Genomic DNA, 27,982 nt, shown 5'->3' on the forward strand with positions numbered 1-27,982 from the left:
TCACCGCCCGTCGGGGCGAGCCCTAGGTGGCGCATCGTCGCGCCATGGAGGAAGTTGTGCGTGGAGCCAGTGTCGAGTAGCGCCAACAACCGCTCCCCTTTAACCATCACCGGGAGAAGCATCGTATTGTCCGTGCGGATCCCTGCAAGTGCATGTAGAGAGACCACAAGAGCATTAGCGGCCGCAGGCTCCTCGGCGTCCGGAGCCTCGGGGTTGGCGACGTTATCCATCGCCGCGGCATCCCCCAGCCCGTCGTCGATGTAGTCGTCCGACTCGAGGTAGAAGAGCCGTGGGCACACGTGGCCACAGACGTAGGGCTCATCACAGTTGAAGCAAAGCCCTTGTCGACGCCGCTCCAGTTGCTCGGCCCGGCGTGTGGCGGCGAAACTGGCGCACCGGGGGCGCCCCGTTCGCCGTGCTGGTCCGCCCACTGGGGGCACAGGGGCTCCAGCTGGAGGAGGCACCCGCGCCTGGCACGCGCGGGGGAAAGCCAGGCCGCTGAGGAGGTCGGGCGCCCCGCTGCAGAGGCGCTGGAGGCATGGCCGCCGCGCGACGCTCAAATGCCCGGGCCAAATACATGGCAGTCTGAAGGTCTGGGTGGATCCCACATCTCCACATCCACCCGAATGTGCTCCGGGAGGCCGCCAACGTAGAGTTCGGCCTTCTACTTTGTGGAGATGTCGCGCGCATGGCCAAACACCGCCTGGAAGCGGTCAGAGAACTCCTGGACGGTGGAGTGGAAAGGTAGCTGCCCTAGCTCGGCCAATCTGGTACCGCGGACAGGCGGCCCGAAGCGGAGACGGCACAACTCCACGAAGCGATCCCAAGGAGGCATGCCCTTGTCTTGCTCGAGGGCGTAGTACCATGTCTGCGCCGTCCCCTTGAGATGGTAGGAAGCCAGCCAGGTGCGGTCGGAGGCCGGTGTGCGCTGGCCCCTGAAAATCTGCTCACAGTGATTAAGCCAGTTTAGGGGGTCCTCGGAGCCATCGTAGGTCGAGAACTCTAGCTTGTAGAACTTCGGGGGGTGGCACCCATGATCACCCCCCTGCTCGCCGCCCTGATTACCACCCGAAGGGAAGCTGTCGATGGTTGGGGAGGCGATGGAGTGCGGTAGGAGGCTGTTGCCATGGAGGAGCGTGCCATCGACACCTCCATATAGGGTGCCTGCTGCGAACGGCCCACCGTGAGCGACGACAGCGCCTGTCGTCAGCGCCGGCGGTATGGACGCCCGCGGTGTCGTCGTGGAGTAGATTGGCGCTGTCGTGGAAGAGAGCGCCCAGGCCGAAATCTGCGACGACGACGGTGGAAAACGAATCTGTTGAATCGGAACATATGTCGACGACAGCGATACGGAGGTCGGCGGCGAGGACAGTGCCGCGCTGGGCATCCCGTAGGGGTACGAGATGGCCAGGTAGGATGCGGCTGATGATGGCGGCGGAGGGAGTGGTGGTGGCTGTGTGGGCAGCGGCGGCGTGATGGTCAGCTGTCCCTGGAGGAGCGCCCGCAGCGTTTCCTGGACCTCCCGCATGTAGTGGCTGAGGTCCACGATTGCCGCCGTCGTCTGCTCCGGCGAGAATACCGGGGCCGGCGCAGCCACCGATCCCAGCGGCAGCGACGGGTTCACCACCACGCCTGAAATTGTGGGAGGCGCTGTGGTGGAGAGCGGCGTGGCGGAAATCGCCGGCGAAGGCGCGGTTGTGGAGGCAGCGGGGGAGTCCATGATCGGCAAGGTCTCTGATACCAGGTTGATATGGACAGCAGGCCTGCCCCTGACGGATCGTAAGTTGTAGCCGTGGGAGACCGAAGGACGAGGCTTGAAGCGCGACAAACAACGTCGAGGTGCCGTGGTCGCACGTGTGGAGGAGGAGGAGGCGCGCGACAACAGCACGAGGCGGCTAGGGTTAGGAAATCCCGGCTCCCTTCAGGAAGCCGGAAACAACTCTGTTTCTGCTAATCCCATCTCAAAGTCTTTACAAGTATTTATACTTCTCTCTAATAATAATAATAGGAATAAATAAAATAACTATAGGCTTTTAGGCCCCTAGGCCCCCCCTGGCCGGCAGCCCCTAGCCACTAGTGGGCCTACGCCTTTTATACTGGATGCCGGTCATAACACCTATCATATAAGAAATTGACAATGAAGCTGCCAGTTTTTTTAAAAGAAAAAAAAAGTGAAGTTGCCACTTGCCAGTATTTATTACTTGCAGAATACAGATAATGATGTGTGGGTTCGCAAAAAAATAACCTGTTCTCAATGCTACCGACCGACCAGCTGTATGGCATGGCATACAAATATTGTCATCGATACTTCAATGAATTTAAGGTCACAAAATTAAATTTTTAAGGAAACATATGAATGAACTATATAGAAAACATTTATTGTTTAGTCGTCAGATCAAGGTTCAAGATCACATAGCTGGACAGATTGAACTGTTAATGCCAGACAATTAGTCACAGTTGATTACAAGACAATTAAATTTTATTTGGTACCTTGTTGGTCACTTGCTGTTGAAAAAGGCAATTTGTTTCTAGTACCCTTCTGGCTGTAGTGTGGCTGTGTGTTAGTGTGAGTTTTGAGTGTTTTCGGGGGACTTTGTCCTTGTGTACTCTCTTCTTTCTTAATAAAATAATACACAGCCCCCTTGCGTGTTCGAGAAAAAAAATACATGAGCCGTGGGCATCTAATGCTACAATGCTAGTGCACTAATGTATTCAGGCTATGTTCTACTGGAGAACATAGGGAAGATTAAATGCCAGAGAGTTCTAAAAGCAAATAGCATATATATCTTTAGTTTGTTATATATGATCTATCAGATACAATACATAATATTAAGTTAGCATCAACATCATGGAGATGATGATACTATTTCTGCATAACTGCATTTACATATATGGTGTGCAATCATATGTACCAAATGAATGAAGAATTGAACATATAAACTGAATTTTCAATTTTACTTGCTTTTGCATACCTGTTGCACCTTATTCTCCTCGCTACGGGTGGTAGATGGTTGCCTAGCAGAAGAGGTAGGTGACAACCTATCGTCCCTTACTCGGTTGAAGATACCAGTGTACTTTTCACCTGATGCTGCATTTGCATCATCCCATTCACCAAAGGGTGGTACAGCCACTTCTTCTTCAGGCTGGATTGACAAATGCAAAGCAAGAGTATTTACTCTAAAGGCATTTCTAGCCCATATTCATTGAAATATTATATTATTGAAAAACCGAAAGATAGTAAGGTATTATTACCTCACAGCCACCCGGCTTCATCCTGCTCCTTCCAGGCATATGCTGGCCATACCCCTCTGAAGATGGCCTCCTCTCTGGAGTCTGCATTCCAGTCAACTTGTGCTTCGGCTTTGATTGGTTGTTTGGCTGCATTGGTGAAGCAGACCCAACAGCTGTTCTGTAGGGGCTTCTTGGTGCCCCAGCATTACTCCCTTGTTCTCTCTGAGGATTTGCATGTCTTCGTGGTGCAGGCTCACGGTGAGTAGGCCGGTCGGAGTGTCGTTGGTCGTCAGTTTCAGGTCTCGGTCGATGTGGTGGGTTCCTTGGACCCTGGTCTTGAGGATCGGTTTTGTAGGCCGTTGGATGCAAAGGCGACTTGCGAGGATGTTCCGGGTTCCTCCTTGGATCATTTGGTTGTGTAGGAATTCCTGTTTTCTTGTTCTTCCGTGCATCCTCGAACTTTTGTGTGTAAGGGGTGTTTCCTGTGGTTTCCCAATCCCCAAATGCAGGAATTTCAGGGTGCTGTACAGAGCAGATCAATCAGTAGCTTTAGTCAACTTTCTGGAGGACTATGATTTATGATATATAAACATGTAAAAGCATCCATCTGTTGCTAGGATCATTTCTGTAGGAGAAGAATTAGCAAGGACAAAAGGTTCTCAAGCATCCCAAACTATGCTGAATACTCTACAGCAGGATTCACATTAACATTTCTGAAAAACTAGGACTGAAACCCCCTAAATATTTGGGATGTCTATGATACATGCTGACATGCAAAAGAAGAGTATAATCCATATATCAATCTGGGTCAGGTGCACTCAGATCTAGAATTGTGACATTTGCAGTTCACTGGTTTCAACAAGGATTTATCTGGGAAAGCATCAGCCATATATCAACCTTAGAAAAAAAAATCGCTCACAGCATAAATAGGGCTACCATACACAGCACACCAATCACCACAAGAATAAACTAAGGTGGGTTTATAATTACCAAACCAGCTAAGCACACTGCTCATTCATCAGTAGTTATAGGTCCCATTATGTCTCCCTGTGTCTTCCAGACAGGACGTCTAAAATTAACTACAGCAAAAACACGTCCAGATGTATAAAATGTCAAAAATTTCTCCAGCCTAAGCAAGACAAGGCAGAACCAAAATATCATTCTACACTAGTTCTTCTCTAACCAGTCAATTAGCCATCACATGACAGACCAATTCCAGATTTCCTACAGTTGAATCAAAATGTAATACACGGTACCAAGACATCAAGAGGTCAAAGACATGATAAGTACGCAAAATCAGAAACGATTTACTCACCGCCATCAGCCAATTCAGATCTGCAAGGCGGAATTGAGCTTCTCCAGTGCAAAGAAAATTCTGAACTACCACCCTTTTTACACAAATTCTTGGAGGAACAGAGCACAGTCCTCCAAAGGAAAGCACAGAAGTGTCAGTTTTTCCTCAGAGTAGTACTGACTGTACTATTCTTTCCTCGAAGAGTTAGCATAGTACTCCTTTCATCTCAACCAACTCACCAGGAACCAACAGAATCAAGATCAAATCCTCCCAAGAAAGGAATATCACAGGAACTCCCAAGTTTATAGCCTTTTTGCAGCAAGGATAAAGTTAAGGTACCCCCAACCACCCAAATCCATAAAAACGAGGAGGGAGGATTGAAGGAAGCTCTGCCCTGCCACCGAAATCCACCAAATCCTCTCAGGAAAACGAGAAGTAAGAGCTGCAGATGACTAATTTGACCCTCAATTATTCAGAGAAGCTCCAAAATCACCAGGATTGATGGTGTCTTCTGCTGGCTACGGGCTACCCTTTCCAACTACTCAACCTGAACAAGCATCCAACCCAATTAAATAAAGATCAAATTGTCTCCTCGACAACACAAAGCAGAAGGAGTCACCAAGGAGAAGTCAAAGTTGGATTCTTTGACGCTATATAGGACTGCAATTAGACTACCCAAGAAAATGGATCGAAGGCGACATCCTTCGCACGAATCTCTCAAGAGAAAACACAAAAAAACACTCTGGAAGAAACTCAATTTTCTCAAGGAAAACGCTCAAATCCCCCGCGGCGGAAGGACCGAGTCACCGAAAATCGAACTCAAAGGTGGATCCTCTCTTCTGACCTTGCGGCTTCAGAAGTAGTACACGCGCACGAGAGAGAGGAAGTGGGAAGGAACAACCGAACAAGGAATTCAGAGGGTGAGGAGAGGAAGAAAAAGAGAAGGAAGCGAGGAAGAAGACAAAGACGTTGACGAGGGAGTGAGAGCCGTTTTGCTTGTCAGTGAAAGCCTTCAAAGCTCCTTTTTTTCGTTTTCGGATAAAATTCGGTACGGACACTTTAAGGTACGGAGAGTTTCTTCGTCCCTGTTTTTGCCCCTTTCTTTTTTTTTTTAGCAAAATTCACCGTCGGTTCCAGAACTTAGCCGGCGATGTTATGCACGTCCATGAACTTTTAAAGTGATATCTATGAGTCTTTAAACTTAGCAGAAAGTGTTATTTAAGTCCCTGAATTTTTAGAGTGATCATCGTAGGTCTCTAAACTTGACCGACAATATCATCCCAGTCCATAAACTTTCAAAGTGATCACCCCTGTCCAAATATGGGGCGCGTTCGCTGGTCTGGTAAAACCGGCTGATCCTCCTCAGCGAACACTGTTCATCAACCAGCCGCTACAGTGTTTCTCTCTCACAAAACCAGTCAGTTTCAGCCAAGTTTCAGACCAACGAACGGGGCCATGATGTAACCTACTCTATAAGCTGACATAGCACGTTGACTGTACCTTAGACATGGATCCAACATGTGTCAATTAATCAATCATTATTTATATAATATTTATCATGAAAATTATTTATATAATATTTATCATGAAAATATAAATTATATCAAAATAATAGACATCAACAAAAAATAAATTAAAGTATTAAAATAAGGATTTAATCCACTCTTGGTCCCTCAACTATTGTGTCGGTCTAATTTTAACCCTCGACTACAAAATCGTCCAGTACTTGTACCCTAACTGTCAAAACCGTTCATTTTAGCACCTAGGCGGGGGCAAGGCTATTTTAACCAACGTTGAGCGGTTTTGACACACAACCTCCATCTCAGTGACATGTGGGGCCCACACGTCATTGACTCAATCCCTCCCTCTCCATCCTCACGGCCACGGGCTCGCACTCCTGGATGCCGACGAGGAAGGCGGTCGCAGCGCCGACCACGGCAGCACACGCGCGGTCCGCGAGCGAGCCATGGCACCCAGCGCTCGCGCGCCTCCACGTCACCGTCTGCGTGCTCAGGGCGTGGTGCGGTGCCGATGGAGCCTCCTCCTCCTCCGGACACAACCTCGCGCTCCTGGACGCCGACGAGGAAGGCGATTGTGGTGCTGACCGCGGCAGCACATGCGCGGTTCGCGAGCGAGCCGTGCCACCCGGCGCTCGCGTGCCTCCACGGCACCGTCCGCGCGCTTAGGGCGTGGTGCGGCGTCGGCGGAGCCTCCTCCTCCTTCGGCCACGGCCTCACGCTCCTAGACGCCAACGAGGAAGGCGGCAACGGCGCCGACCGCGGCATCACACACGCGGTCCGCGAGCGAGTCGTGCCACCCGGTGCTTGCATGCCTCCACGCCACCGTCAGCGCGCTCAAGGCGTGGTGCGGCACAGGTGGAGCCTCCTCCTTCGGCCACGGCCTCGACTCTTGAACGTCGTCGAGGAAGGCGGCCACGGCGCCGACCGAGGCAGCACACGTGCGGTCCACGAGCGAGCTGTGCCACCCGGCGCTCGCCCGCCTCCACGGCACCGTCCACGCACTCAGGGTGTGGTGCGGCACCGGCGGAGCCTCCTCCTCATTCGACCACGGCCTCGTGCTCCTGGACGCCGATGAGGAAGGCATCCGTGGCGCCGACCGCGACAGCACACACGTGGTCCGCGAGCAAGCCGTACCATCCGGCGCACGCGCGCTCAGGGCGTGGTGTGGCGCCGGCGGAGCCTCCTCCTCCGGCCACGGCCTTGCGCTCCTGGACGCCGTCCTGACCGCGCTCGGTGACATGCTAGACACGCCGCAGGCCGCGGCAGCCCTCCACGATGCCGACGCCGATGATGATCAGGTCCTCGATGGCCTCCTCGTGCTCGCGGATGCGTACCGCACGTTCGAGGCGGCGCTGCTCGCGGCGAAGCAGAGCGTGACGGACATGCAGGTCGGTGCCCAACGCGGGGACGGCACGGTGGTCGTTGCGTCATTGCGCACGCACAGGCGGACCGAGAAGGAGCTGCACTACCTCATCGCTGTGATGTGGCACACCTCGACCTCGAGGCGCGTGGCGGTGGTGCCCAGCTCAGCGGACGCCGTGGACACTGAAGTAGTCGCCGCGGTGGCGGAGGCCTCGGCGGTCGTCTTCTCTAGGTACGTGGCCTTTGTCGCCGAACATGTCGGCCATGCTACAAACGGCGTCTTTGGCTTCGCACAGGCATGGTCGGTTGCCGACGAGCCATGATCGTGAGGATGGAGAGGGAGGGATTAAGTCGATGTCACGTGGGCCCCAAATGTCACTGAGATAGAGGTTGCGTGTCAAAACCACTCAACGTCGGTCAAAACAACCTTGCCCCCGCCTAGGTGCTAAAAGCGAACGATTTTGATAGTTGGGGTACCGATAGTAGACGGTTTTATAGTTGACGGTTAAAATTAGACCGACACAATAGTTGAGGGGCCAAAAGTAGACTTAATCCTCAAAATAATTTACATCAACAAATATATTAGGTTCAAACTAAAATAGAAAAAGACTAAAATTAATTTAGTATTTATGTATCATTAATTGTATTAGAATAATATTCAAATTCGTACGGTATTAAAAGTTTCTCTATTAAAAGTTACTTCTAATTTTAGTATTATTTTAAAAGTTTTAACAATAATATTATGAAGTAACTTTTCTCTATTATTAATACTATAATGCAATTACTTTTAATAGTAGCATTATAGTATTAGAACTTTTAATTTGAGTATAATAGTACTAAAAGTCTTAATAACAATGATATAGCATTAATAACATAGAAAAATTACTTCATAATACTAATGTTGAAATTTTTAAAATAATACTAAAATTAGAAGTAACTTTTAATAGAGAAAACTTTTAATACTATAGGTAATTTTTAATATTATTACATTTGACAGGGATGACATCATTTGCTAAGTTTAGGGACCTGCGGTGATCACTTTGAAAGTTCAGAGACTGGGTTGACACCGCCAGCCAAGTTTAGGGACATGCAGTAATCACCTTGAAAATTTAGGGACCTGGATGACATCGTCTGTCAAGTTTAGGGACCCACAAATGTCACTTTAGAAGTTCAGGGGCCTAAATGACACCACCGGCCAAGTTCAGGGACCGACGGTGAATTTTGCTCTTTTTCGATCCTTTTTTCACTTTTTCGGTTTCAATTTTTTTCTGTTCCATGTTTCCTTTGTAAACACTCGTGATTAGTTGGGCCGATAAGTTACTCATCTAGAGCAACTTTTCAGACCACTTCTGGTGCCAATAGCTCCTCTACTCCATCCTAAATTATGAAGGCATGTTTAGATGACAGCTCGATTATTATAATTTAGATTATGCATATGTATTATTATAATCAAGACTATGAATTACAATAATCAGAGTATTTGGATCAATGGATTACGGTAATTGATTATGGTTAATTAAAGTGATAAATTCATATCTTATTATTTATAGTGGAGGGCCGCCTCCGATGGCGGTCTTGTTGGTTTCCTCCTTTGCTATTGGGAAAGTCCGATTCTTTGCAAAGAACCCCTAGCAGGTCAGGACAACAAGGGCAAACAGCCGGTTCATCTGGCAAGAATTCCCAGAAACCGCAGCCACCAAATAAACCAACAACACATTTGCTAGTCTCCTCCAAACCCCAGCTAGATCAAGATCAACATTGACGGAGCTTTTGTAGACCAGTTGGGTGAGGCGGGGAATAGGAGTTGTTGCACGAAATAGCCTTCTCCGCTTGTAAGTACTATGGAACGTGTGGTAGTGCACCCGAAGAAGCAGCCTTGGCCTGCACCGAAGGATTACGGTGGGCTGTCCAGCGGCAACTGCCTCGGATCATCATCGACAACGGACTATGCACAAATAGTTGAAGCCATGAGAAGCACGCAGAAGGACAGGTCGGGGATCAGCTTCGTTATAGAGGAGGCAAAGGGGCTCACTCGTTTGTTGAATGGGCGACGCATTTCCCATGTAAAGAGAGAAGGAAACAACGTTGCAAATGCTATTGCTAGTTTAGCTAGGCGTAGTAAAATGTCAGAGGCTTGGTGGGATAAAACACCGCGTAGTAAAATGTCAGAGGCTTGGTGGGATAAAACGCCGTCGGGTGATGAAGCCCTGATCAATGTTGGTTGTATAAACTTCATGCCTAGTTAATAAAGCTCTCTTTACTCGCAAAAAAAAGTTAGGCCAATAAGTTACTCATGTAGGGCAACATGTGCCCATGTCCGCTACTCTTTCCGACCACTTCTTGTGCCAATAGCCCTCCACTCCATCCTGAATTATAAAGGCATGTTTGATGACAGCTCAATTATTATAATTTGGATTATGTTAGGGATTGTTTAGATCAGGATTATGAATTATAATAATCAGAGTATATGGATCGATGTATTATGGTCGATTAAAGTGAGAAATTCATTCTTATTATTTATAGTTTGGCAAGTTGGACAATCAGTTGGGACAAGTTGGACTTTCAAAACCCATAATCTCTTATAACCTGGTCTCACCTGTCTTATGGGATTATGGTAATCAAGAATTTTGATTATACTAATCCATTATATAATTAATTTTGTTTGAATCAAAATTTGACTATATAATCTGATTATTATAATTGGTGAAGTATCCAAACAAGTCCCCGTCGTCCTGGCGCCTCCCGCCCGTCCTTGCGCTGGTGCGGCTGCTCGTCGGCCCCGCCCAGCCCTGGCGTGGCTGCTCTGCTTGGGATGGGCGGGCGGGCATAGGCCTCTGCTCCTGTGAAAGCTCTAGTTTGGTTTTGGTTAATTGATGAAATCTTAAGTGTTAACCTAGTTTATCAAAGTGATTATGAGATAGATAGCACTACTCCAAGTGATGAAGCAATGGCGAAGATCATGACAATGGTGATGGCATGGTGATGATCAAATGCTTGAACTTGAAAAGAAGAAAGAGAAAAACAAAAGGCTCAAGGCAAAGGTATAAATAGTAGGAGCCATTTTGTTTTGGTGATCAAGACACTTAGCGAATATAATCACATTTAGGTTAGATAGTTGTACTATTAAGAGGGGTGAAACTCGTATTGAAATGCGGTTATCAAAGTGCCACTAGATGCTCTAACTCATTGCATATGCATTTAGGATCTAGTGGAGTGCTAACACCCTTGAAAGTATTTGTGAAAGTATGCTTGTCGATGTTTTGGAACCGGGGGTCCCTCTACCGACGAGTGAATTTGTGCTGCGTGCCCCTAATCCCGGATGGTAATGCGAAGAGACACAAGGTTTATACTGGTTCAGGCAATCGAGGCCCTACGTTCAGTCTGAGAGATCGATCTTATGTTCTTTGCATCGGAGTGCTCGTAGTAGGGGGTTACAAGCTAGGTGAGAGAGGGAGCTAGCCCCAGGTCTCGGCGAGGGTGGTGCGGGCTGCTTGAGGCGTTGTTCTCAAGTAGCGTAGAAGTGTGTCGTTCTATCGGTGTGTTCGTCCCCCCCTACGAGGCCCAAGTCCTCTCCTTTTATAGTTGAAGGGAGAACGAAGGTAGTACATGTATCACTATGCGACGTAGTGTCAATAGAAGTGGCACGTCCGAACCCTGTGGCCCGTTCTGGTGGCGGCGTGGCCGTAGGAGCGATCCGTCCTTAGAGTACTGGAGCGGCGTGGTTGTCCCATCAGGTCCTGTGCGTCGTGGGAGCCCCGGGAATGTCTCGGAGCGGATGTGACGGCGAACGTGCAAGCCCTGGTGGACAGATTGTGCGCAGAGGCCGAGGCCTGGTTGGTGCCGAGGCTCACGCTGCGGTGGGGGTCTCGGCGGGCACGAACCCCGAGATTGCCGAGGCCCCGGTGCACAGTGCCGAGGCCTTGAGCGGGCGGCGAGTCGCGGGTGCAGCGTTAGGACACAGTGGCTGGTAACCCCCGTCACGCTCTGTCCCAGGTGCTGATCGTGGACACAGTGCCGGGACACAGTTGTCGGTAACCCCCGCCGTGCCCTGTCCCAGCTGGTACGGCGTTGATGCGACTTTGGGTTGCATCGGCCATTCTGTGACGTTGAGCCGCGGTCCGGCGGAGATTGCGGGAGTGGTTGAAAGTATTAATGAGACGTGACGTGCTGTCGAGGTGGGGGCCGACGGACCACGGACAAGCCTGCCCCGAGCGACACAGAGAATGAGGCCTCGCGCGAGACGGAGATTAGGCCCCTTGCCGAGGCCTCCTCTGGGGTGCCTCGCACGAAGCGGAGTTGGCGTCGGGATGCCGAGACCTCCTGCTCTATAAACGGGGGCGGTGTGTCCGAGCCCTGTAGCCGGCCACTGTTGTGGTATGGTTGATGGAGTGGCCCCGTCCTTGTCGTGTAGAAGTGACGCGCCGGTCGTACTTGATCTTGTGCGTCGTGGGGCTCCAGTACAGCTTGATGCAGGGCATGGCGGGCGTCGTGCTGGTCATCGTGTGATGACGTCGTAGGGAGCTGTGGCTCCGCAGACGGCGAGGCCGAGCCATCGTGGGGGGTTCGGCGGACATGGATCCTCAGGCTGCCGAGCCCCTAAAGCATACCGCCGAGGCCTTGGGGGGAATTATTGATCCTGGGTGCTGATTCCGAGGCCACAGTATCTCCGACGTGGCTCCCCATGCTGCGTTGTTCTCGGAGCAGGGGTTGGTAGCACAGTGAGGCATGGGCGTCAACTATGTGTTTTAGTGGTTAGCACAGTGGCGGGTAACTTCTGCCCAGTCCTGCCTCCTGTCCCATCGGCCATTCTGCTGTACTGTGCCGGCAGTTGGCTGAGTTAATGTGACACGATGTTTTGTCAGAGGGGCGGGAGAAGGAAGAGGCAGCGGAGTGCTGCCGAGCCTGCCTCGCGCGAGACGGAGAGTCGGCGGCCTGGCCGAGGCCCTTGGTGGGGGGTCTCCCGAGGCCAGCGGTGAGGGGGCCTCGGGCGAGTCGGAGAATCGGCCGAGGCCAGCGGTGTTTAGCTGGTTTCGACTTTTTCGAAGTCTAAGCAGCTGTTTTTTGGTTCGTGCTTAGGGTACCCCTTCTCACTGTATCCGACAGTAGCCCCCGAGCCTTGGGGGAGTGGAGGCACTCCCCCTGAGGTTCTGACGAGAATTGGCTCTTGATAGTTCCAGTTGAGATGGTGTTTTGTACTTGAGGTTTCGGTGGGTGCGCGCGAGCGCACCCGCCGGGTGTAGCCCCCGAGGCCCTGGAGGAGTGATTTCACTTCTTCAGGGGCTTTTTTCTCTTTCGAGTGAGGGGTTTTCATTGTGTTTGCCGGGCCCGTGGGCGCGAGTTCGGATCGCAGGGCTTCGACGATGCTGCGGAAAGAGCCCCTTAGCCTCCGCCTGGAGCGAGAGGGCCGTCAGGGGTTCCCCTGGCTTTTTGTACGACCCTCGTGCTTCCTTTTCGCTCGGAAGGAGGGGTGGAAGATGCCATGCTACCCTCGGTGGGCGCGAGCGACGGCATTTCCGGTGAGCTGTTATCGGGTAAGTCCGAGTGGAGGCCCGTACCCCGTTCGCTGGGGGTCGGCTAGTGGTCCGGAGACGCGCTCCAAGAGTACCGGCGGGTTTCTCCTAGTGGGTGCCGAGGCCGTTCGCTAGGGCCTCGGTGGCTCGGTGCCTCCCTACGGTGGGATCCCATTCGGAGACCTCCCTGCCGGTCTCGGACACGACACAGGGCGCGCTTCGTACAGGCTCGCCCGTAGTCGTCCCTGACTCTTTTGCCCTGGGGCGGCTGTCGAAACCCCTGGGGGCCCAGCCTTCGAACCCCTGGACCGTAACGGACTCGGGTCGCTTGTCTTTATCTTGGGTGCAGGAAGAGCCCCCGAGCCTCCGCACGGAGCGAGAGGGCGGTCGGGGGTCCTCCCGACTTTTTTGTCCGTCTCCCGCACGTCCTTTTCGCTCGGACGGGGGGCTGTTTGCCGAGCCCACTCAGTGTGCGAGCCTGAGCCGCTGGGTCTCGGCAAAGTTGCAGGAGGAGCCCCCGAGTCTCTCGCACGGAGCGAGAGAGCGGTCAGAGGTCCTCCTGGCTTTTGGTTCGCCCCTCGCGCGTGAGGGTCTGTCCGCCGAGCCCCCCTCGGGTGCGAGCCTAGGTCGCGGGGTCTCGGCGTCTTTTGCAGAAGGAGCTCCCTAGCCTCTGCACGGAGCAAGAGGGCCGTCAGGAGATCTTCTGGCTTTTTGAACGACCCTCGCGCTTCCTTTTCGCTCGGAAGGAGGGTTTGTTTTGCCGAGCCCCCTCGTGTGCGAGCCCAAGTCGCTGGGCCTCGGCAATGGTTTGCAGGTAGAGTCCCTTAGCCTCTGCGTGGAGCAAGAGGGCCGTCGGGGATTCCCCTGACTTTTTATTCGACCCTCGCGCTTCCTTTTCGCTCGGAAGGAGGGGTGGAACATGCCGCGCTACCCTCGGTGGGCGCGAGCGATGGCATTTCCGGTGAGCTGTTATCGGGTAAGTCCGAGTGGAGGCCCGTACCCCAGTTCGCTGGGGGTCGGCTAGCGGTCCGGAGACGCGCTCCAAGAGTACCGAGGGTTTCTCTAGTGGGTGCCGAGGCCGTTCGCTGGGCCTCGGTGGCTCGGTGCCTCCCTACGGTGGGATCCCATTCGGAGACCTCCCTACCGGTCCCGGACACGACACAGGGCGTCCCAAGCGTTTCGCTTGCTTGGGCCTCGGCCTCGCATAGGCTCGCCCGTAGTCGCCCCTGACTCTGTTGCCCTGGGGCGGCTGTCGAAACCCCTAAGGGCCCAGCCTTCGAACCCCTGGACCGTAGCGGGCTCGGTGCCCAGTTCCTTTGCCTGAAAGGAATCGGGGGGGGGGTTATTTCTCTCCCTACGGCTAATAACGGCAGGCGCGTCTTTTGAGGCGGCTTTTTCGGGGAGGCGAAACGGCGCCTGCTGCTGCTGTGGTCGGACGCGACAGTGGCGTCAGCCGACGGGACGTACCTGCACGCGCGATTAATGAGGAGGGAGTGGGCGCGTGGGCGATAAGACCGGATCTGGATAACCGCGCCGGACTTTTTGGGGAAACTTCCCCGATTTCGTCGCCCGGTGGTTTCGTCTCGTCCCTGCATAAATACGCAAAGAGCCTCGCCCTCCCCTTTCTTACCTTTTCCGCATTTGCTTTCGCTGCCCCTGTGCCGTTGCTGAGAGCATAGAGCGCCGGGGAGGAGAAGGGCGAGAGCGAGAAACTGAAAGAAAGAGAGAGAGATTACCACCGTAGCAGCGACCTCCACCGCGCAATGGCTGGTGGTCCCGTCATCCTCCCGGCGGATCCCTGGGAGCGGTCTGACGTCACCGAGGAGAAGCTGCAGTCGCTCGTGGAGGCCGGTCTTCTTCGCCCGATCACCGACCCTGACGAGCCGGAGTGGATTGCTCCGGGGGATGAGTCGGAGCCGAGGCCGCGCGACGGCTACGTGGTGAGCTTCGTCGTCTTCCACGAGCGAGGCCTCGGGTTGCCGGCGGATAAGTTCATGCGGGCGCTCCCGCACTACTACGGCGTGGAGCTTCACAATTTCAGCCCCAACTCCATCGCGCAGGCGGCCATCTTCGTCGCCGTCTGTGAGGGGTACTTGGGGATTGCTCCCCACTGGGAGTTGTGGCTCCACTTGTTCCGAGCGACGTTCACCACCAAGCCGGGGGGAACGAGGGGGGCTCGGAAGGCGTAGAGGGCCGGCGGCTGCAACCTTCACGTGCACCAAGACCGGCAGTCCCTCTACATCCTGGCCCAGCTGTCATCGTCCAACCGTCGTTGGTACGACGGCTGGTTCTACCTCCGCAACGACGACGGAGGACTTCCTCCTTATACCGGGCGGGTTGTAGAGAGTCAACCAGAGAAGTGGGGATACGGCGTCATCAAGGTTGATCAGCCCAGGCTGGAGCCGCTATTGCGGGCCTTGGGGAAGCTACGTGACCGCGGCCTTTCGGCGGCCGTGGTTGTGGCGGCCTTTCACCGCCGGAGGGTGTTGCCGCTGATGGCCCGGCGGCGGCGGCTGTTCGAGATGACCCCGCGCTGACCCGATTGCCGGTATCAAGATGTCCGCCTTCGCCCTTACCGACGACGAGACCCTGCGTCGGGTGAGAGAGGCGGTAGACGGGAGGCCGAAGATCGACGATTTGATGCCGTTCCCGATGCGCCCTTCGCGGGGGTACATCTCACTGGTGAGTTGGATGTTGCCGATGCTTTCGCGGCCTTCTTGTTTTCCGCCTTTTTTGTCTGCTGTCTTACTTCGTCGTTCCCGTAGGGGATAAGGGACGTGCGAGACTCCCCGCCGCCCGTTCCCGAGGACGCCCAGCTGCGAGCCGTGAACAGGGCGCGCGCCGAGGAGGAGAAGAAGAAGAAGGATGCCAAGGAGGCGAAACGCACGAAGAAGCTCCTCGCGCGCGAAAAGCTGGACGCCCGTCGCCGGCGTCAGAAGCTCGACGGCCTCCCGTTGGAGCCGTCTCCCTCGTCGTCGGTGTCGGATTCTTCGGGCGACGGCGACGGGCGCGACGTGGGGACGGCCTGCCTGGAACACCTCCCCGACATTAGGGAGATGGTGCCCGGGGCGCCGGCAAGGAGCCTGACGCCCCTAGGAGGAGGAGGTGTCCCGGGGCCGGTGGCGGCCCGTCCCGGGGCCGAGGCCGACATGCCCGAGGCGCGGGTGTCGGAGGAGCGTGCCGTCAGCCCGATGGGTCCGACGGTGGAGGTGGAGCGAGCGACGGTGGGGCCGACCCCATCGTCTCCGCGAAGGGTCGAGGAGGTGCCGGGGTCCGGCGGAGGCCAGCTGGCTCCGGTGGATACCGAGGCCGCGCCGCTGCCACCACCGGCGCCGTTGCAGAGGAGGCTGGCGGTGTCGAAGCGGCTGCATCCCCGTTCGCGGTAAGCGTCTTTTCTTGTGGAGTCCATAGTACTCCCTGTTTGTCCCTTGGTCGCATGCTGACCTTGGGAGTGTCTTTGCTTCCAGCCAGAAGCATCTGGTGGAGGATCCTGCCTTGGCGCCCCGTAAGGCGCTCAAGGTGAACGTTAGCTCCTCCGCCCATCAGGCAGCGGAGGCGCAGGCTGGCGTGCAGCGTGGCGCGGCGTCGGGCGGGGCCGTTTCGGAGGAGGCGGCTGCCCAGGAAAAGGGTGCCGAGGCGGCCGCGGAGCGAGTGGAGGAGGAGGAGCCCACGCCTCGCGATGTCGTGAGTCTTGGGGCGAAGGAGGCTGGGGCGTCCACCATTGCCGAGGCCATTGAGGGTGAGGCCGGAGCCCCCAAGGCCTCCGAAGTCGGGGCGGTGGATGCCGGGGCCACCGAGGTAGAGATGGCGGAGGCCGGAGCCCCTGGATCCGTCGAGGCCGAGGCGATGGAAGTGGAGACGGAGCAAGTTTTGGCGCCGCCCCTGGTTCAGACGATCTCGTCTGATGATTCCTCCCCCGGGAAGGAGGCGGCGGACGTCGAGGCGGCCAGTACCGCGGAGCAGCCAGTCCTAGATCCTGCCGAGGGGAGTTCGGCCCTTGCCCGGCTGCGGCCCGAGCCCCATGGGTGGAACTTCCCGCGTGTTTTCTGGTGGGACCGGGCTGATCCCGAGGGGGAGCCTGTGTTCGCCCTTGAAGATATCGTAGAGGGGGGGCGGTGGGATACCCTCGAGCAGTACCGCCAACTTGCAGTGCGGTCGCTGCAGACCGCGATGACTATTGTGGGACGGGACTTGCCCGGTGTCACCCAGGTAAGTACTTTTCCTCTCTCGTGCCGCGTTGTTTCCTCTCCGAGCCCCCTCACAATGTTTGACGCGCGTTTTTTGCTTTGCCTCTTTAGGAGCTTGAGACCCGATCCCTTGGGAAATCGGTATTCCTACGAAGGGAGAGGGATATCTGGGACCAGCTCCGGCGGCAGACAGGCCTGCTCGCCGATGCTCAGGGGCTTTTGTCGGCGCGGAGTGCGGAAGTGGAGGACCTTCGCCTTCGTTGTGCTGACATTCAGGCCGAGTTGGCCACGGCTAAGGAGCAGTCTGCCCCTCTGGTAGCGAAGATCAAGGAACTGGAGGAGGAGCGAGACGCCTTCAGGTCTCGGGCCCAAGAAGCGACGGCCTCTGCCAAGGCCATAGCCGGGCAGCTGGGTGCGGAGCAGAGCGAGCATCAGCTGACCAAAGTCGCCTTGGCCGAGGCTACCAAGGCGGCCGAGGCCTCTCGGGCCGAGGCCTTAGATTGGAAGAGCAAGGCCGAGGGTAAGTTCCGCCGAATCGTGCTCTTAGTTCTTTTTGTTCTGGTTTGCGTTTGACTTCTGACCCCTCGTTGCGACGTAGATCTGGAGAAAGAGGCCTCCCAGGCGGCTGAGGCCTCCATTGCAGCGCAAGCGGCGCTGGATGTTGAGGTCCGGGAGCACGAGGCGCTGCGCAGCGCAGTCCGTACCGCCTGCGAGGCCCTGGACGTCGAGGGGGTCCAATCGGCCAGCTCCCTTGGGAGCCGCCTGATTGCGTTGAGCGGCCGCGTCCACGAGAGGCTCCGGGGGGCGTTGCACACGGGCGTCAAGCGCGCCCTGGCCGTCGTCTCCTCGCACTACGCTATCAACCTCGAGGCTGTCAGCGACGGCTACGTGTTGCCAGAAGATGACGAGGAAGCTGACGTGGAGGTCGCGAAGCTGTTGGAGGCGGCCGAGGCACCTGGCGCGGCGCTGGCTGGTCTATTTGAAGAAGAGGTGGTCCCTCCCGCGCCGGCCGCCGATCCTTGAGCTTTGACCTGGGCCGAAAGGGGCCATGTAACCGAATTGAGTTAGTTGCCGTATCGTGACGTTTTTGTGGCCGTTGAGGCCTTTAAAGTATTTGCGTACGTGGGTCTTTTAACCGTTTTCTGTTCTACTTCCGAGCCTGTGCCCTCTGTCTCGATCTTGGGAACCCGCAAAGAAATCCCTCGGAACCTAAGCCGTCCTTTGGCGAAGGGTGGTGAGGGAGCTGCCGTAGCCCAGAGGCGTAGGCCGTTCTCACGACTCGACCGGCCCTTTGGCCTCGAGACAAGCTTTTGGTCTTTGGGTTTCTTGTGAAGGTCCCGTCGGAGCGCGAGAGAGTTTGGCGTAGAAATTTTTTGAAAGATCATTAACAAACGGTGTTCGGGACTTAGGGGGTTCCCCCTTTTTAGCCCCCGAGGGAGGCTCGGCTTTGCAGAGGCAGAGCCGAGTCTTCCTTATAGCGCTATTGAGACGTCGAGCCCCTATCGATAGACAAGCTCTCTGTACAGAACTTCCTCGGAGCCTACGTTGTCCTTTGGGTGAAAAGGTGGTGAGGGAGCTGCCGTAGCCCGGAGGCGTGGGCCGTTCTCACGGCTCGGCCGGCCTTTTCGCCTTTGAGACGATCGTACTGTCCTTAGGTTCTATACAGTCGACTTGTCTATAAGGGGGGAGGTTCCCCTTGATGGGGGTTTCTCAAAAAATTATAACAACTAAGAACGCTTCTTTATTGCATTTCGAGAAACAATGTAAACGACGTTTGGAAATTTAAGGGTAGAAACGACGTAGCTGTTCTATGTTCCAAGCGTTGGTGAAGATTTCGCCCTTCTCGTTGGCTAACTTGTAGGTCCCGGGCTTCAGCACTTGGGCGACGATGTACGGCCCTTCCCAGGGTGGGGTCAGTTTGTGGCGGCCCTTGTTGCTCTGCCTCAGTCTCAGCACCAGGTCGCCCACCTTCAGGTCTCGGCTTTGGATGCGCCGGGCTTGGTAGCGTCGTAGGGCTTGCTGGTACCTGGCTGAGTGTAGTAGCGCGACGTCTCGGGCTTCCTCCAGTTGGTCGAGGGCGTCTTCGCGGGCGGTGCGGTTGCTTTGCTCGTTGTACGCCTGTAGCCTCGGTGAACCGTACTCTAAGTCAGTGGGGAGGATGGCCTCGGCTCCATAGACCAGGAAGAACGGTGTGAATCCCGTGGCTCGGCTCGGGGTGTTTCGTAGGCTCCAGACGACTGACGGGAGTTCGTCAAGCCATTTCTTGCCAAACTTCTTCAACCGGTTGAATATTCTTGGCTTAAGGCCTTGTAGGATCATGCCGTTGGCACGTTCTACTTGGCCGTTCGTCCTTGGGTGTCCTACGGCCGACCAGGCCACCCGGATGTGGTGGTCGTCGCAGAACGTTAGGAACTTGCGACCGGTGAATTGCGTCCCATTGTCAGTGATGATGGTGTTAGGAACCCCGAACCTGTGGATGATGTCCGTAAAGAACAGCACCGCTTGCTCGGATTTGATCTGGGTGATCGGACGAGCCTCGATCCATTTGGAGAATTTGTCGATGGCTACCAGCAGATGGGTATAGCCCCCGGGTGCCTTCTGTAGAGGCCCAACCATGTCCAGCCCCCACACAGCGAATGGCCATGTGATGGGGATGGTTTGGAGGGCTTGGGCCGGGAGGTGCGTCTGTCGAGCGTAGTACTGGCATCCCTCGCAGGAGCGTACTATCTTCGTGGCGTCGGCCACCGCCGTTGGCCAATAGAAACCTTGTCGGAAGGCGTTACCCACGAGCGCCCGAGGCGCCGCGTGGTGCCCGCAGACTCCCGCGTGCAAGTCCCAAAGTAGGGAGTGCCCAGCCTTGGTGGTGATGCATCGTTGGAGAATACCCGATGGGCTACGCCTATACAACTCGCCGTTGCAGAGGACGTAAGTCTTGGCTCATCGCGCAAGCCGCCGGGCCTCAGTTCTGTCCGCAGGAAGTTCTCCTCGAACGAGGCGATCAAGGAAAGGGACTCGCCAGTCCGTTCCTTGGTCGACCTTGGGAGGCTCTGCGTCAATCGCCATGGCCTCGGGCTCGGCTGGCGGGGTCTCGGTGGCCGAGGGGGCCTCGGGCCCTGCGTTGGGCTCGGCCGATGCGCCCTCTTCCATCGCCGAGGCATAGTCAACGGATGGCTTGTGGAGGTCTCTGGCGAAGACGTTCGGGGGGACGGGGGCTCGTGCCGACGCCATTTTTGCCAGTTCATCCGCGGCTTCGTTGAACTTTCACGCAACGTGGTTGAGTTCGAGACCGTCGAACTTGTTTTCTAGGTGACGTACCATCGCGTAGTACGCCTTCATTTTGGAGTCATGGCAGCTTGACTCTTTCATCACCTGGTCGACGACGAGCTAGGAATCACCCCATACGTCGAGACGTCGCACTCCAAGCTCGATGGCAGTTTGCAGGCCGTTGACGAGGGCCTCGTATTCGGCGACATTGTTGGAGGCGGCGAAGTGAAGCCGGATCATGTAGCGCATGTGTATCCCGAGGGGCAAGACCAGGAGCAGGCCCACGCCAGCCCCAGTCTTCATCAGAGACCCGTCGAAGTACATGGTCCAGCATTCTGATTGGATCTGAGCGGGTGGCAGCTGCGTGTCGGTCCACTCGGCTACAAAGTCGGACAGGACCTGTGATTTGATCGCTTTCCGAGGCGCGAAAGACAAGGTTTCTCCCATGAGTTCGACAGCCCACTTGGCTATTCTACCCGAGGCCTCCCGGTTTTGGATTATCTCTCCCAAAGGAAAAGACGACACCACAGTCACCGGGTGGGACTCGAAGTAGTGACGTAGCTTGCGTCGAGCCAAGACTATGGTGTAAACCAGCTTCTGGATGTGGGGGTAACGCGTCTTAGTCTCGGAGAGCACTTCGCTGATGAAGTAAACAGGTCGTTGGATGGGTAGAGCGTGTCCCTTTTCCTTCCTTTCGACTACCACGGCCGCGCTGACCACTTGGGTCGTCGTGGAGGCGTAGAGTAAGAGGTGCTCGCCCTCGGTGGGCGGAACCAGGACGGGGGGGTTGGTGAGCAGCGCCTTGAGCCTGGCGAGGGCTTCCTCGGCCTCGGTGGTCCAAGAAAAGCGCTCGGACTTTCTCAAGAGGCGGTACAGGGGCAGGCCTCTTTCGCCGAGGCGTGAGATGAAGCGGCTTAGGGCCGCAAGGCATCCCATGACCCTCTGCACCCCCTTGAGGTCTCGGATCGGGCCCATGTTGGTCACGGCCAAGACCTTCTCCGGGTTGGCCTCGATTCCTCGTTCTGAGACTATGAACCCCAAGAGCATGCCTCGGGGAACCCCGAAGACACACTTCTCAGGGTTGAGCTTGATGCCCTTCTCTCTGAGACATGTGAAGGCAACCTCCAAGTCGCCGGCGAGATCGCCGGCCTTCTTGGACTTGACTACAATGTCATCCACGTAGGCCTCGATGGTTCGCCCGATGTGTTTGCCAAAGACTTGGATCATGCACCGTTGGTAAGTAGCCCCCGCATTTCTGAGGCCGAACGGCATGGTTACGTAGCAGTACATGCCGAATGGAGTGATGAAAGAAGTCGCGAGCTGGTTGGACTCTTTCATCTTGATTTGGTGGTAACCGGAATATGCATCAAGGAAGGAAAGGGTTTCGCATCCCGCAGTGGAGTCGACGATTTGGTCGATTCGTGGTAGTGGGAATGGGACTTTCGGGCACGCTTTATTTAGACCAGTGTAGTCCACGCACATCCTCCACTTGCCATTTTTCTTTCTGACTAATACAGGGTTAGCCAACCACTCTGGATGGAATACTTCCTTGATGAACCCGGCTGCCATGAGATTCTTAACTTCTTCGCCGATGGCCCTGCGTCAAATCGGCGCAGGCGCTGCTTTACCGGCCTGGAGCCTATCCGAATATCTAAGGCGTGCTCGGCGACCTCCCTTGGTATGCCCGGCATGTCCGAGGGACTCCACGCGAACATGTCGACGTTCGCACGGAGAAAGTCAATGAGCACGGCCTCCTATTTGCTGTCGAGGGTGGTGCTGATCTTCAGACCTCGGCCGTCGGGGTCGGCGGGATCGACGGGGATGATCTTGACGGCCTCCGCGGGTTCGAAGGTCCCGGCGCGCCGCTTGGTGTCGGGAACCTTGCTATCAAGCTGGTCGAGATCGGCGATGAGGGTCTCGGCCTCCGCGACGGCCTCGGCGTACTCGATGCACTCGACGTCGGAGTCGTATGCATGTTCGTACATGGACTCGACGGTGATGATGCCGTTGGGGCCTGGCATCTTGAGCTTGAGGTAGGTGTAGTTGGGGACCGCCATGAACTTGGCGTAGCACGGGCGCCCCAAGATGGCGTGGTAAGCCCCCTTAAATCCAACCACCTCGAAGGTGAGGACCTCCTTGCGGTAGTTGGAGGGAGTGCCGAAGCAGACGGGTAAGTCGATGCGTCCGAGGGGTCGTGTGCGCTTTCCTGGTACGACGCCGTGGAAGGGTGCGGAACCGCCTTGGAGCCGTGAATGGTCGAGCTCCAGGAGCTCCAGAGTGTTGACGTAAAGGATGTTGAGGCCGCTGCCTCCATCCATGAGAACTTTGGTGAGCCGGGTGTTGCCGACGATCGGGTCGACGACAAGCGGGTACTGCCTGAGGTTTGGAACATAATCGGGGTGGTCATCCTGATCAAAGGTGATTGCCTCCCGAGACCAATCGAGGTACCGGGGGGTGGCCACCTTGACCGAGAAGACCTCCTGGCGTTCCCTCTTTCGTTGGCGCGCCGTGAGGCATGCCGAGGGTCCGCCAAAGATCATGAAGGCGTTGTGTACCTCAGGGAACCCATCATCTTTATCGCCGTCCCTTTCGCCGGCGCCCCTTTTCCTGGCTTCGTCGTCGTCGGGGAGCCCAAGCCTGGCGTAGTAACACCGGAGCATGGTGCACTCCTCGAGGGCATGCTTCACCGGACCTTGATGGTAAGGGCAGGGCTTTTTCAGCATGTCGTCAAATAGCCCGGGGCCCCGGGGGCCTCGGGGATTCCTATGATCTGTCGCGGCGACATGGACGGCCTCGAAGACCTCCTGCTTCCCTGGGCGACCCTTCTTCTTTTTCTTGGGGACGCGGGCGGGCGAGGCCTCGGGGGCCTCGTCCTTCTGCTTCCCCTTGGCGTCGTTGTTGGGGAAGATGGCCCCAACCGCTTCTTCGCCCGAGGCGAAGTTGGTGGCAATGTCGAGGAGCGCGGCCGCTGTGGTTGGTACGTTCCGGCCCAATTCTCGGACTAGGTCCCGGCAGGAGGTGCCAGAGAGGAAAGCTTGGACGATTTCCGAGTCACCGACGCGGGGCAACTCGGTGCATTTCTTGGAGAAGCGCCAGATGAAATCTCGAAGAGATTCGTCTGGCTTCTGGCGGCAACCTTTGAGGTCCCAGGAGTTCCCCGGGCGCACATAGGTGCCCTAGAAATTCCCGACGAAGACCCTCACCAAGTCGCGCCAGTCGTGGATCTGTGCGGGAGGAAGGTGTTCGAGCCAGGCTCGTGCCGAGTCTGATAAGAACAAAGGGAGGTTGCGGATGATGAGCAGGTCATCCTCCGCCCTGCCTAGCTGACAAGCCAGACGATAATCGGCCAGCCATAGCTCGGGGTTCGTCTCGCCGCTATACTTCGTGAGGTTGGCAAGTTGCCGGAACCGGGCTGGGAAGTGAGCGTTGCGAATGGCTCTGCTAAAGACCCAAGGGCCCGGCGGCTCGGGAGAAGGACTGCGGTCCTCTTCACTGTCATAGCGACCGCCTCGATGTGGGCGGTAGCCCCGGGCGGCTCCGTCGCCGCGGCGCCGTCGTCTGCCAACTATTTCGTGGTCGCCTTGTGCCTCGTGCTGGTCTCCAGGTCGATCGCGCACCGAGGGGGCCTCGTTGGCCGCCGGCGCGCGAGCGGGCTCGGGACGGACCGAGGCATCTTGGCCCCGGCGAGGTCACGCCATGGGTTGCTCCGAAGTGCCTCCACGCCGGCAGGAGGCGGAACTTTCGGCCTGCTGTACCGCAGCGGTCTCGAGGAGGTCACGGAGCTCTTCGTGGACCCGTCGCCCCTCGGTGGTGGAGGGCTCGGGCATTGCTCGGACTAGCATCGCGGCCGCGGCGACATTCTAGCTAGCCCAATTAAAGATTGGGGGTGGCTCTCCCCCCTCGTTGTCGTTGATGCGGTGATGGACGTCGCGGGCCCTCCCTTGGGCCCCTCCGCCCTCACCGCGCCCTTGCTGCTCCTGCTCGAGAGAGTCCCAAAGCTGCTGCAGGAGGAGTCGGTCTTGTTCGACCTTGGCTTGAAGCTCGTGGAGCTGCTCCAGGTCTGGGCGTCGATGCCCCCCGTGGACGGGGTTCTCGTTTCGCGCCGCTGGGGCTACGAGACGCGGAGGCATGGCATCGCCCGCCCTTGCCTGGGGTGGGGGATGGTTGCCTGTCCCTTCATCTTCTTCGCTCGCCCTTGGCATCCCGAGCCCGACATGGAAGCACTCGCGAGATGGATCGTAAGTCCCTTCGTCGTCGGAGTCGGAATAGCCGAGGCAGTAGTCGCTTGCGGCCAAGAATTGGCGCAACGCCCCAGGGTTGTGGAGTTCGGAGAAATCCACCCCGGGCCATGCCTCGTCCTCGTCCGAGGAGTCGAAGTGGGTGCTCAGGTCGAGAGCGAAGCGCTGGCGGCGTTCCAAGGGGTGCTCGTGAGCGGCAGTGTAGGCGTAGGCATAAGAGGCGGCGGCATCCCGCAACCCAAAGGGGTATGAGGACGGTGCCGTCTCCATATTCTGCCCCGCCGGGGTCGACCCTTCGGGGAGTGGTGGAGTAGAACTAGGCGACTGGGCGTCGCCGCGAGCCACCGGCGATTTTCCTTTGTCTAGGCTCAGGCCAGACAGGTCCCCAGCCAGGGACCCCATACCAACAGCTGGTCGTAGGACATCGGCGGGGAGTGGCGTGCCACCCCGGGTTCGCGTAGCGTCGGGGTGGCATTCATTGCGTCGTGCCTGGCGAGCGCGGCGAGAGCGGCTGCCCCGGGCGCCGCCTGCGTCTGGGCTGCCGGGGCGTGACCTCATCGTTGGATGGTGGGGCTCGAGGGGCGAGGAGCACCATGTCGTACTCATGCCCCAGAGATATGAACTCTAGGCTCCCGAACCAAACTATGGTGCCAAGACGCAATGGTCGTATGGGGTCTGCCATCCGGGTCCTGTTGGGACGATGAAGCTAACATGCAGCGGCCCCTACCTGGCGCGCCAACTGTCGATGTTTTGGAACCGGGGGTCCCTCTACCGACGAGTGAATTTGTGCTGCGTGCCCCTAATCCCGGATGGTAATGCGAAGAGACACAAGGTTTATACTGGTTCAGGCAATCGAGGCCCTACGTCTAGTCTGAGAGATCGATCTTATGTTCTTTGCATTGGAGTGCTCGTAGTAGGGGGTTACAAGCTAGGTGAGAGAGGGAGCTAGCCCCAGGTCTCGGCGAGGGTGGTGTGGGCTGCTTGAGGCGTTGTTCTCAAGTAGCGTAGAAGTGTGTCGTTCTATCGGTGTGTTCGTCCCCCCCTACGAGGCCCAAGTCCTCTCCTTTTATAGTTGAAGGGAGAACAAAGGTAGTACATGTATCACTATGCGACGTAGTGTCAATAGAGGTGGCACGTCCGAACCCTGTGGCCCGTTCTGGTGGCGGCGTGGCCGTAGGAGCGATCCGTCCTTGGAGTACTGGAGCGGCGTGGTTGTCCCATCAGGTCCTGTGCGTCGTGGGAGCCCCGGGAATGTCTCGGAGCGGATGTGACGGCGAACGTGCAAGCCCTGGTGGACAGATTGTGCGCGAGGCCGAGGCCTGGTTGGTGCCGAGGCTCACGCTGCGGTGGGGGTCTCGGCGGGCACAAACCCCGAGATTGCCGAGGCCCCGGTGCACAGTGCCGAGGCCTTGAGCGGGCGGCGAGTCGCGGGTTGCAGCGTTAGGACACAGTGGCTGGTAACCCCCGACACGCTCTGTCCCAGGTGCTGATCGTGGACACAGTGCCGGGACACAGTTGTCGGTAACCCCCGCCGTGCCCTGTCCCAGCTGGTACGGCGTTGATGCGACTTTGGGTTACATCGGCCATTCTGTGACGTTGAGCCGCGGTCCGGCGGAGATTGCGGGAGTGGTTGAAAGTATTAATGAGACGTGACGTGCTGTCGAGGTGGGGGCCGATGGACCACGGACAAGCCGGCCCTGAGCGACACAGAGAATGAGGCCTCGCGCGAGACGGAGATTAGGCCCCTTGCCGAGGCCTCCTCTGGGGTGCCTCGCACGAAGCGGAGTTGGCATCGGGATGCCGAGACCTCCTGCTCTATAAACGGGGGCGGTGTGTCCGAGCCCTGTAGCCGGCCACTGTTGTGGTATGGTTGATGGAGTGGCCCCGTCCTTGTCGTGTAGAAGTGACGCGCCGGTCATACTTGATCTCGTGCGTCGTGGGGCTCTAGTACAGCTTGATGCAGGGCATGGCGGGCGTTGTGCTAGTCATCGTGTGATGACGTCATAGGGAGCTGTGGCTCCACAGACGGCGAGGCCGAGCCATCATGGGGGGTTCAGCGGATATGGATCCTCAGGCTGCCGAGCCCCTGAAGCATACCGCCGAGGCCTTGGGGGGAATTATTGATCCTGGGTGCTGATTCTGAGGCCATAGTATCTCCGACGTGGCTCCCCATGCTGCGTTGTTCTCGAAGCAGGGGTTGGTAGCACAGTGAGGCATGGGCATCAACTATGTGTTTTAGTGGTTAGCACAGTGGCGGGTAACTTCTGCCTAGTCCTGCCTCCTGTCCCGTCGGCCATTCTGCTGTACTGTGCCGGCAGTTGGCTGAGTTAATGTGACATGACGTTTTGTTAGAGGGGCGGGAGAAGGAAGAGGCAGCGGAGTGCTGCCGAGCCTGCCTCGCGCGAGACAGAGAGTCGGCGGCCCGGCCGAGGCCCTTGGTGGGGGGTCGCCCGAGGCCAGCGGTTGAGGGGGCCTCGGGCGAGTCGGAGAATCAGCCGAGGCCAGCGGTGTTTAGCTGGTTTCGACTTTTTCGAAGTCTAAGCAGCCGTTTTTTTGGTTCGTGCTTAGGGTACCCCTTCTCACTGTATCCGATAATGCTAACACATATGCACAAGGTGATACACTTGGTGGTTGACACATTTGAGTAAGGGTTAGAAACTTCACTAGCGGAGTGTCCGCCCGTAGAGTGCGGACAGTTCGACGGTGCCACCAGCGCCCTATACAGAAAAGATAGGGGTTTACAGAGTGATCGGACGCTGGTGGCGCCGTGACCGGACATTAGGGTCCTAAGTCCGGTCAAGTAGCAGCAATGAGCACGCGTCTCGGTCTTGTGATCGAACGCTGGCGCAAAGAGTGATCGGACACTGGCAGGGTGCGTCTGGTCAGTGCTGACGTACGCTGATGTAAGGCGCACAGAAGAAACGTTGAGTGACCGGACGCCGGGGTGAGTCCGGTTGAGCATGACCGGACGCGTCCGGTCGTGAAATTACGCATTTGGAACCTTACTGGAAATGACCAGACGCTGAGGTCCTGTGTCTGGTCACTTTCTAACTGACGCGTCCGGTCATCACTTGACTGTTGAGATCGGGCGATCGGCGTTTGAAGCCAATGACACGTGGCACACATCGCGTGACCGGACGTTGAGGTCCAGCGTCCGGTCGATATGACCGGAGCGTCCGGTCACCTCGTGTTGTGCCCAGTGAAGGAGTACAACGGCTCTATTTTGTGGGGGCTTCTATTTAAGCCCTATGATCGGCTCAAGCTCACTCTCTTGGCCATTTGCATTGACATAGCAACCTTGTGAGCTTAGCCAAAGCCCTCCCACTCATCTCCATCATTGTTTCATCATCATTTTGAGATTGAGAGAGAATCCAAG

The 27,982-nt window shown here is 56.5% G+C and overlaps 2 protein-coding genes across 3 annotated transcripts; one reads left to right on the forward strand and one right to left on the reverse strand.

Moving 5' to 3' along the window:
* Positions 1–2,430: 2,430 nt before the first annotated feature.
* On the reverse strand, positions 2,431–5,512 carry LOC136534290 (RPM1-interacting protein 4-like). Of its 2 annotated transcripts, none has more exons than XM_066526739.1 (4): positions 5,201–5,512; positions 4,547–5,072; positions 3,253–3,753; positions 2,431–3,143 (listed from the first exon to the last, which is right to left on the reverse strand). In XM_066526739.1, the coding sequence occupies exons 2-4, from the start codon at positions 4,550–4,552 to the stop codon at positions 2,955–2,957; spliced, it is 696 nt and encodes a 231-aa protein (XP_066382836.1). In that variant the 5' UTR covers positions 4,553–5,072; positions 5,201–5,512; the 3' UTR covers positions 2,431–2,954. The 2 variants fall into 2 exon arrangements, with proteins under 2 accessions (XP_066382836.1, XP_066382837.1); XM_066526740.1 differs by having other exon boundaries at positions 5,370–5,498.
* A 1,044-nt stretch (positions 5,513–6,556) lies between these two features.
* On the forward strand, positions 6,557–7,730 carry LOC136534289 (uncharacterized). The gene is made up of 2 exons (XM_066526738.1): positions 6,557–6,717; positions 7,202–7,730. The coding sequence occupies exons 1-2, from the start codon at positions 6,557–6,559 to the stop codon at positions 7,728–7,730; spliced, it is 690 nt and encodes a 229-aa protein (XP_066382835.1).
* Positions 7,731–27,982: the final 20,252 nt, after the last annotated feature.

The sequence above is a fragment of the Miscanthus floridulus genome, unplaced genomic scaffold (genome assembly GCF_019320115.1).
Source record: "Miscanthus floridulus cultivar M001 unplaced genomic scaffold, ASM1932011v1 os_1759, whole genome shotgun sequence".
Lineage (NCBI taxonomy): Eukaryota > Viridiplantae > Streptophyta > Magnoliopsida > Poales > Poaceae > Miscanthus > Miscanthus floridulus.

Coding starts and splice junctions, on each gene's coding strand:
- LOC136534289 (XM_066526738.1), top strand. CDS start 6,557: ATGGAGCCTCCTCCTCCTCCGGACACAACCTCGCGCTCCTGGACGCCG. Junction 6,718..7,201: donor GTCCGCGCGCTTAGGGCGTG/GTGCGGCGTCGG, acceptor ACGCGCGCTCAG/GGCGTGGTGTGGCGCCGGCG.
- LOC136534290 (XM_066526739.1), bottom strand. Junction 3,144..3,252: donor TGAAGCCGGGTGGCTGTGAG/GTAATAATACCT, acceptor TTGTCAATCCAG/CCTGAAGAAGAAGTGGCTGT.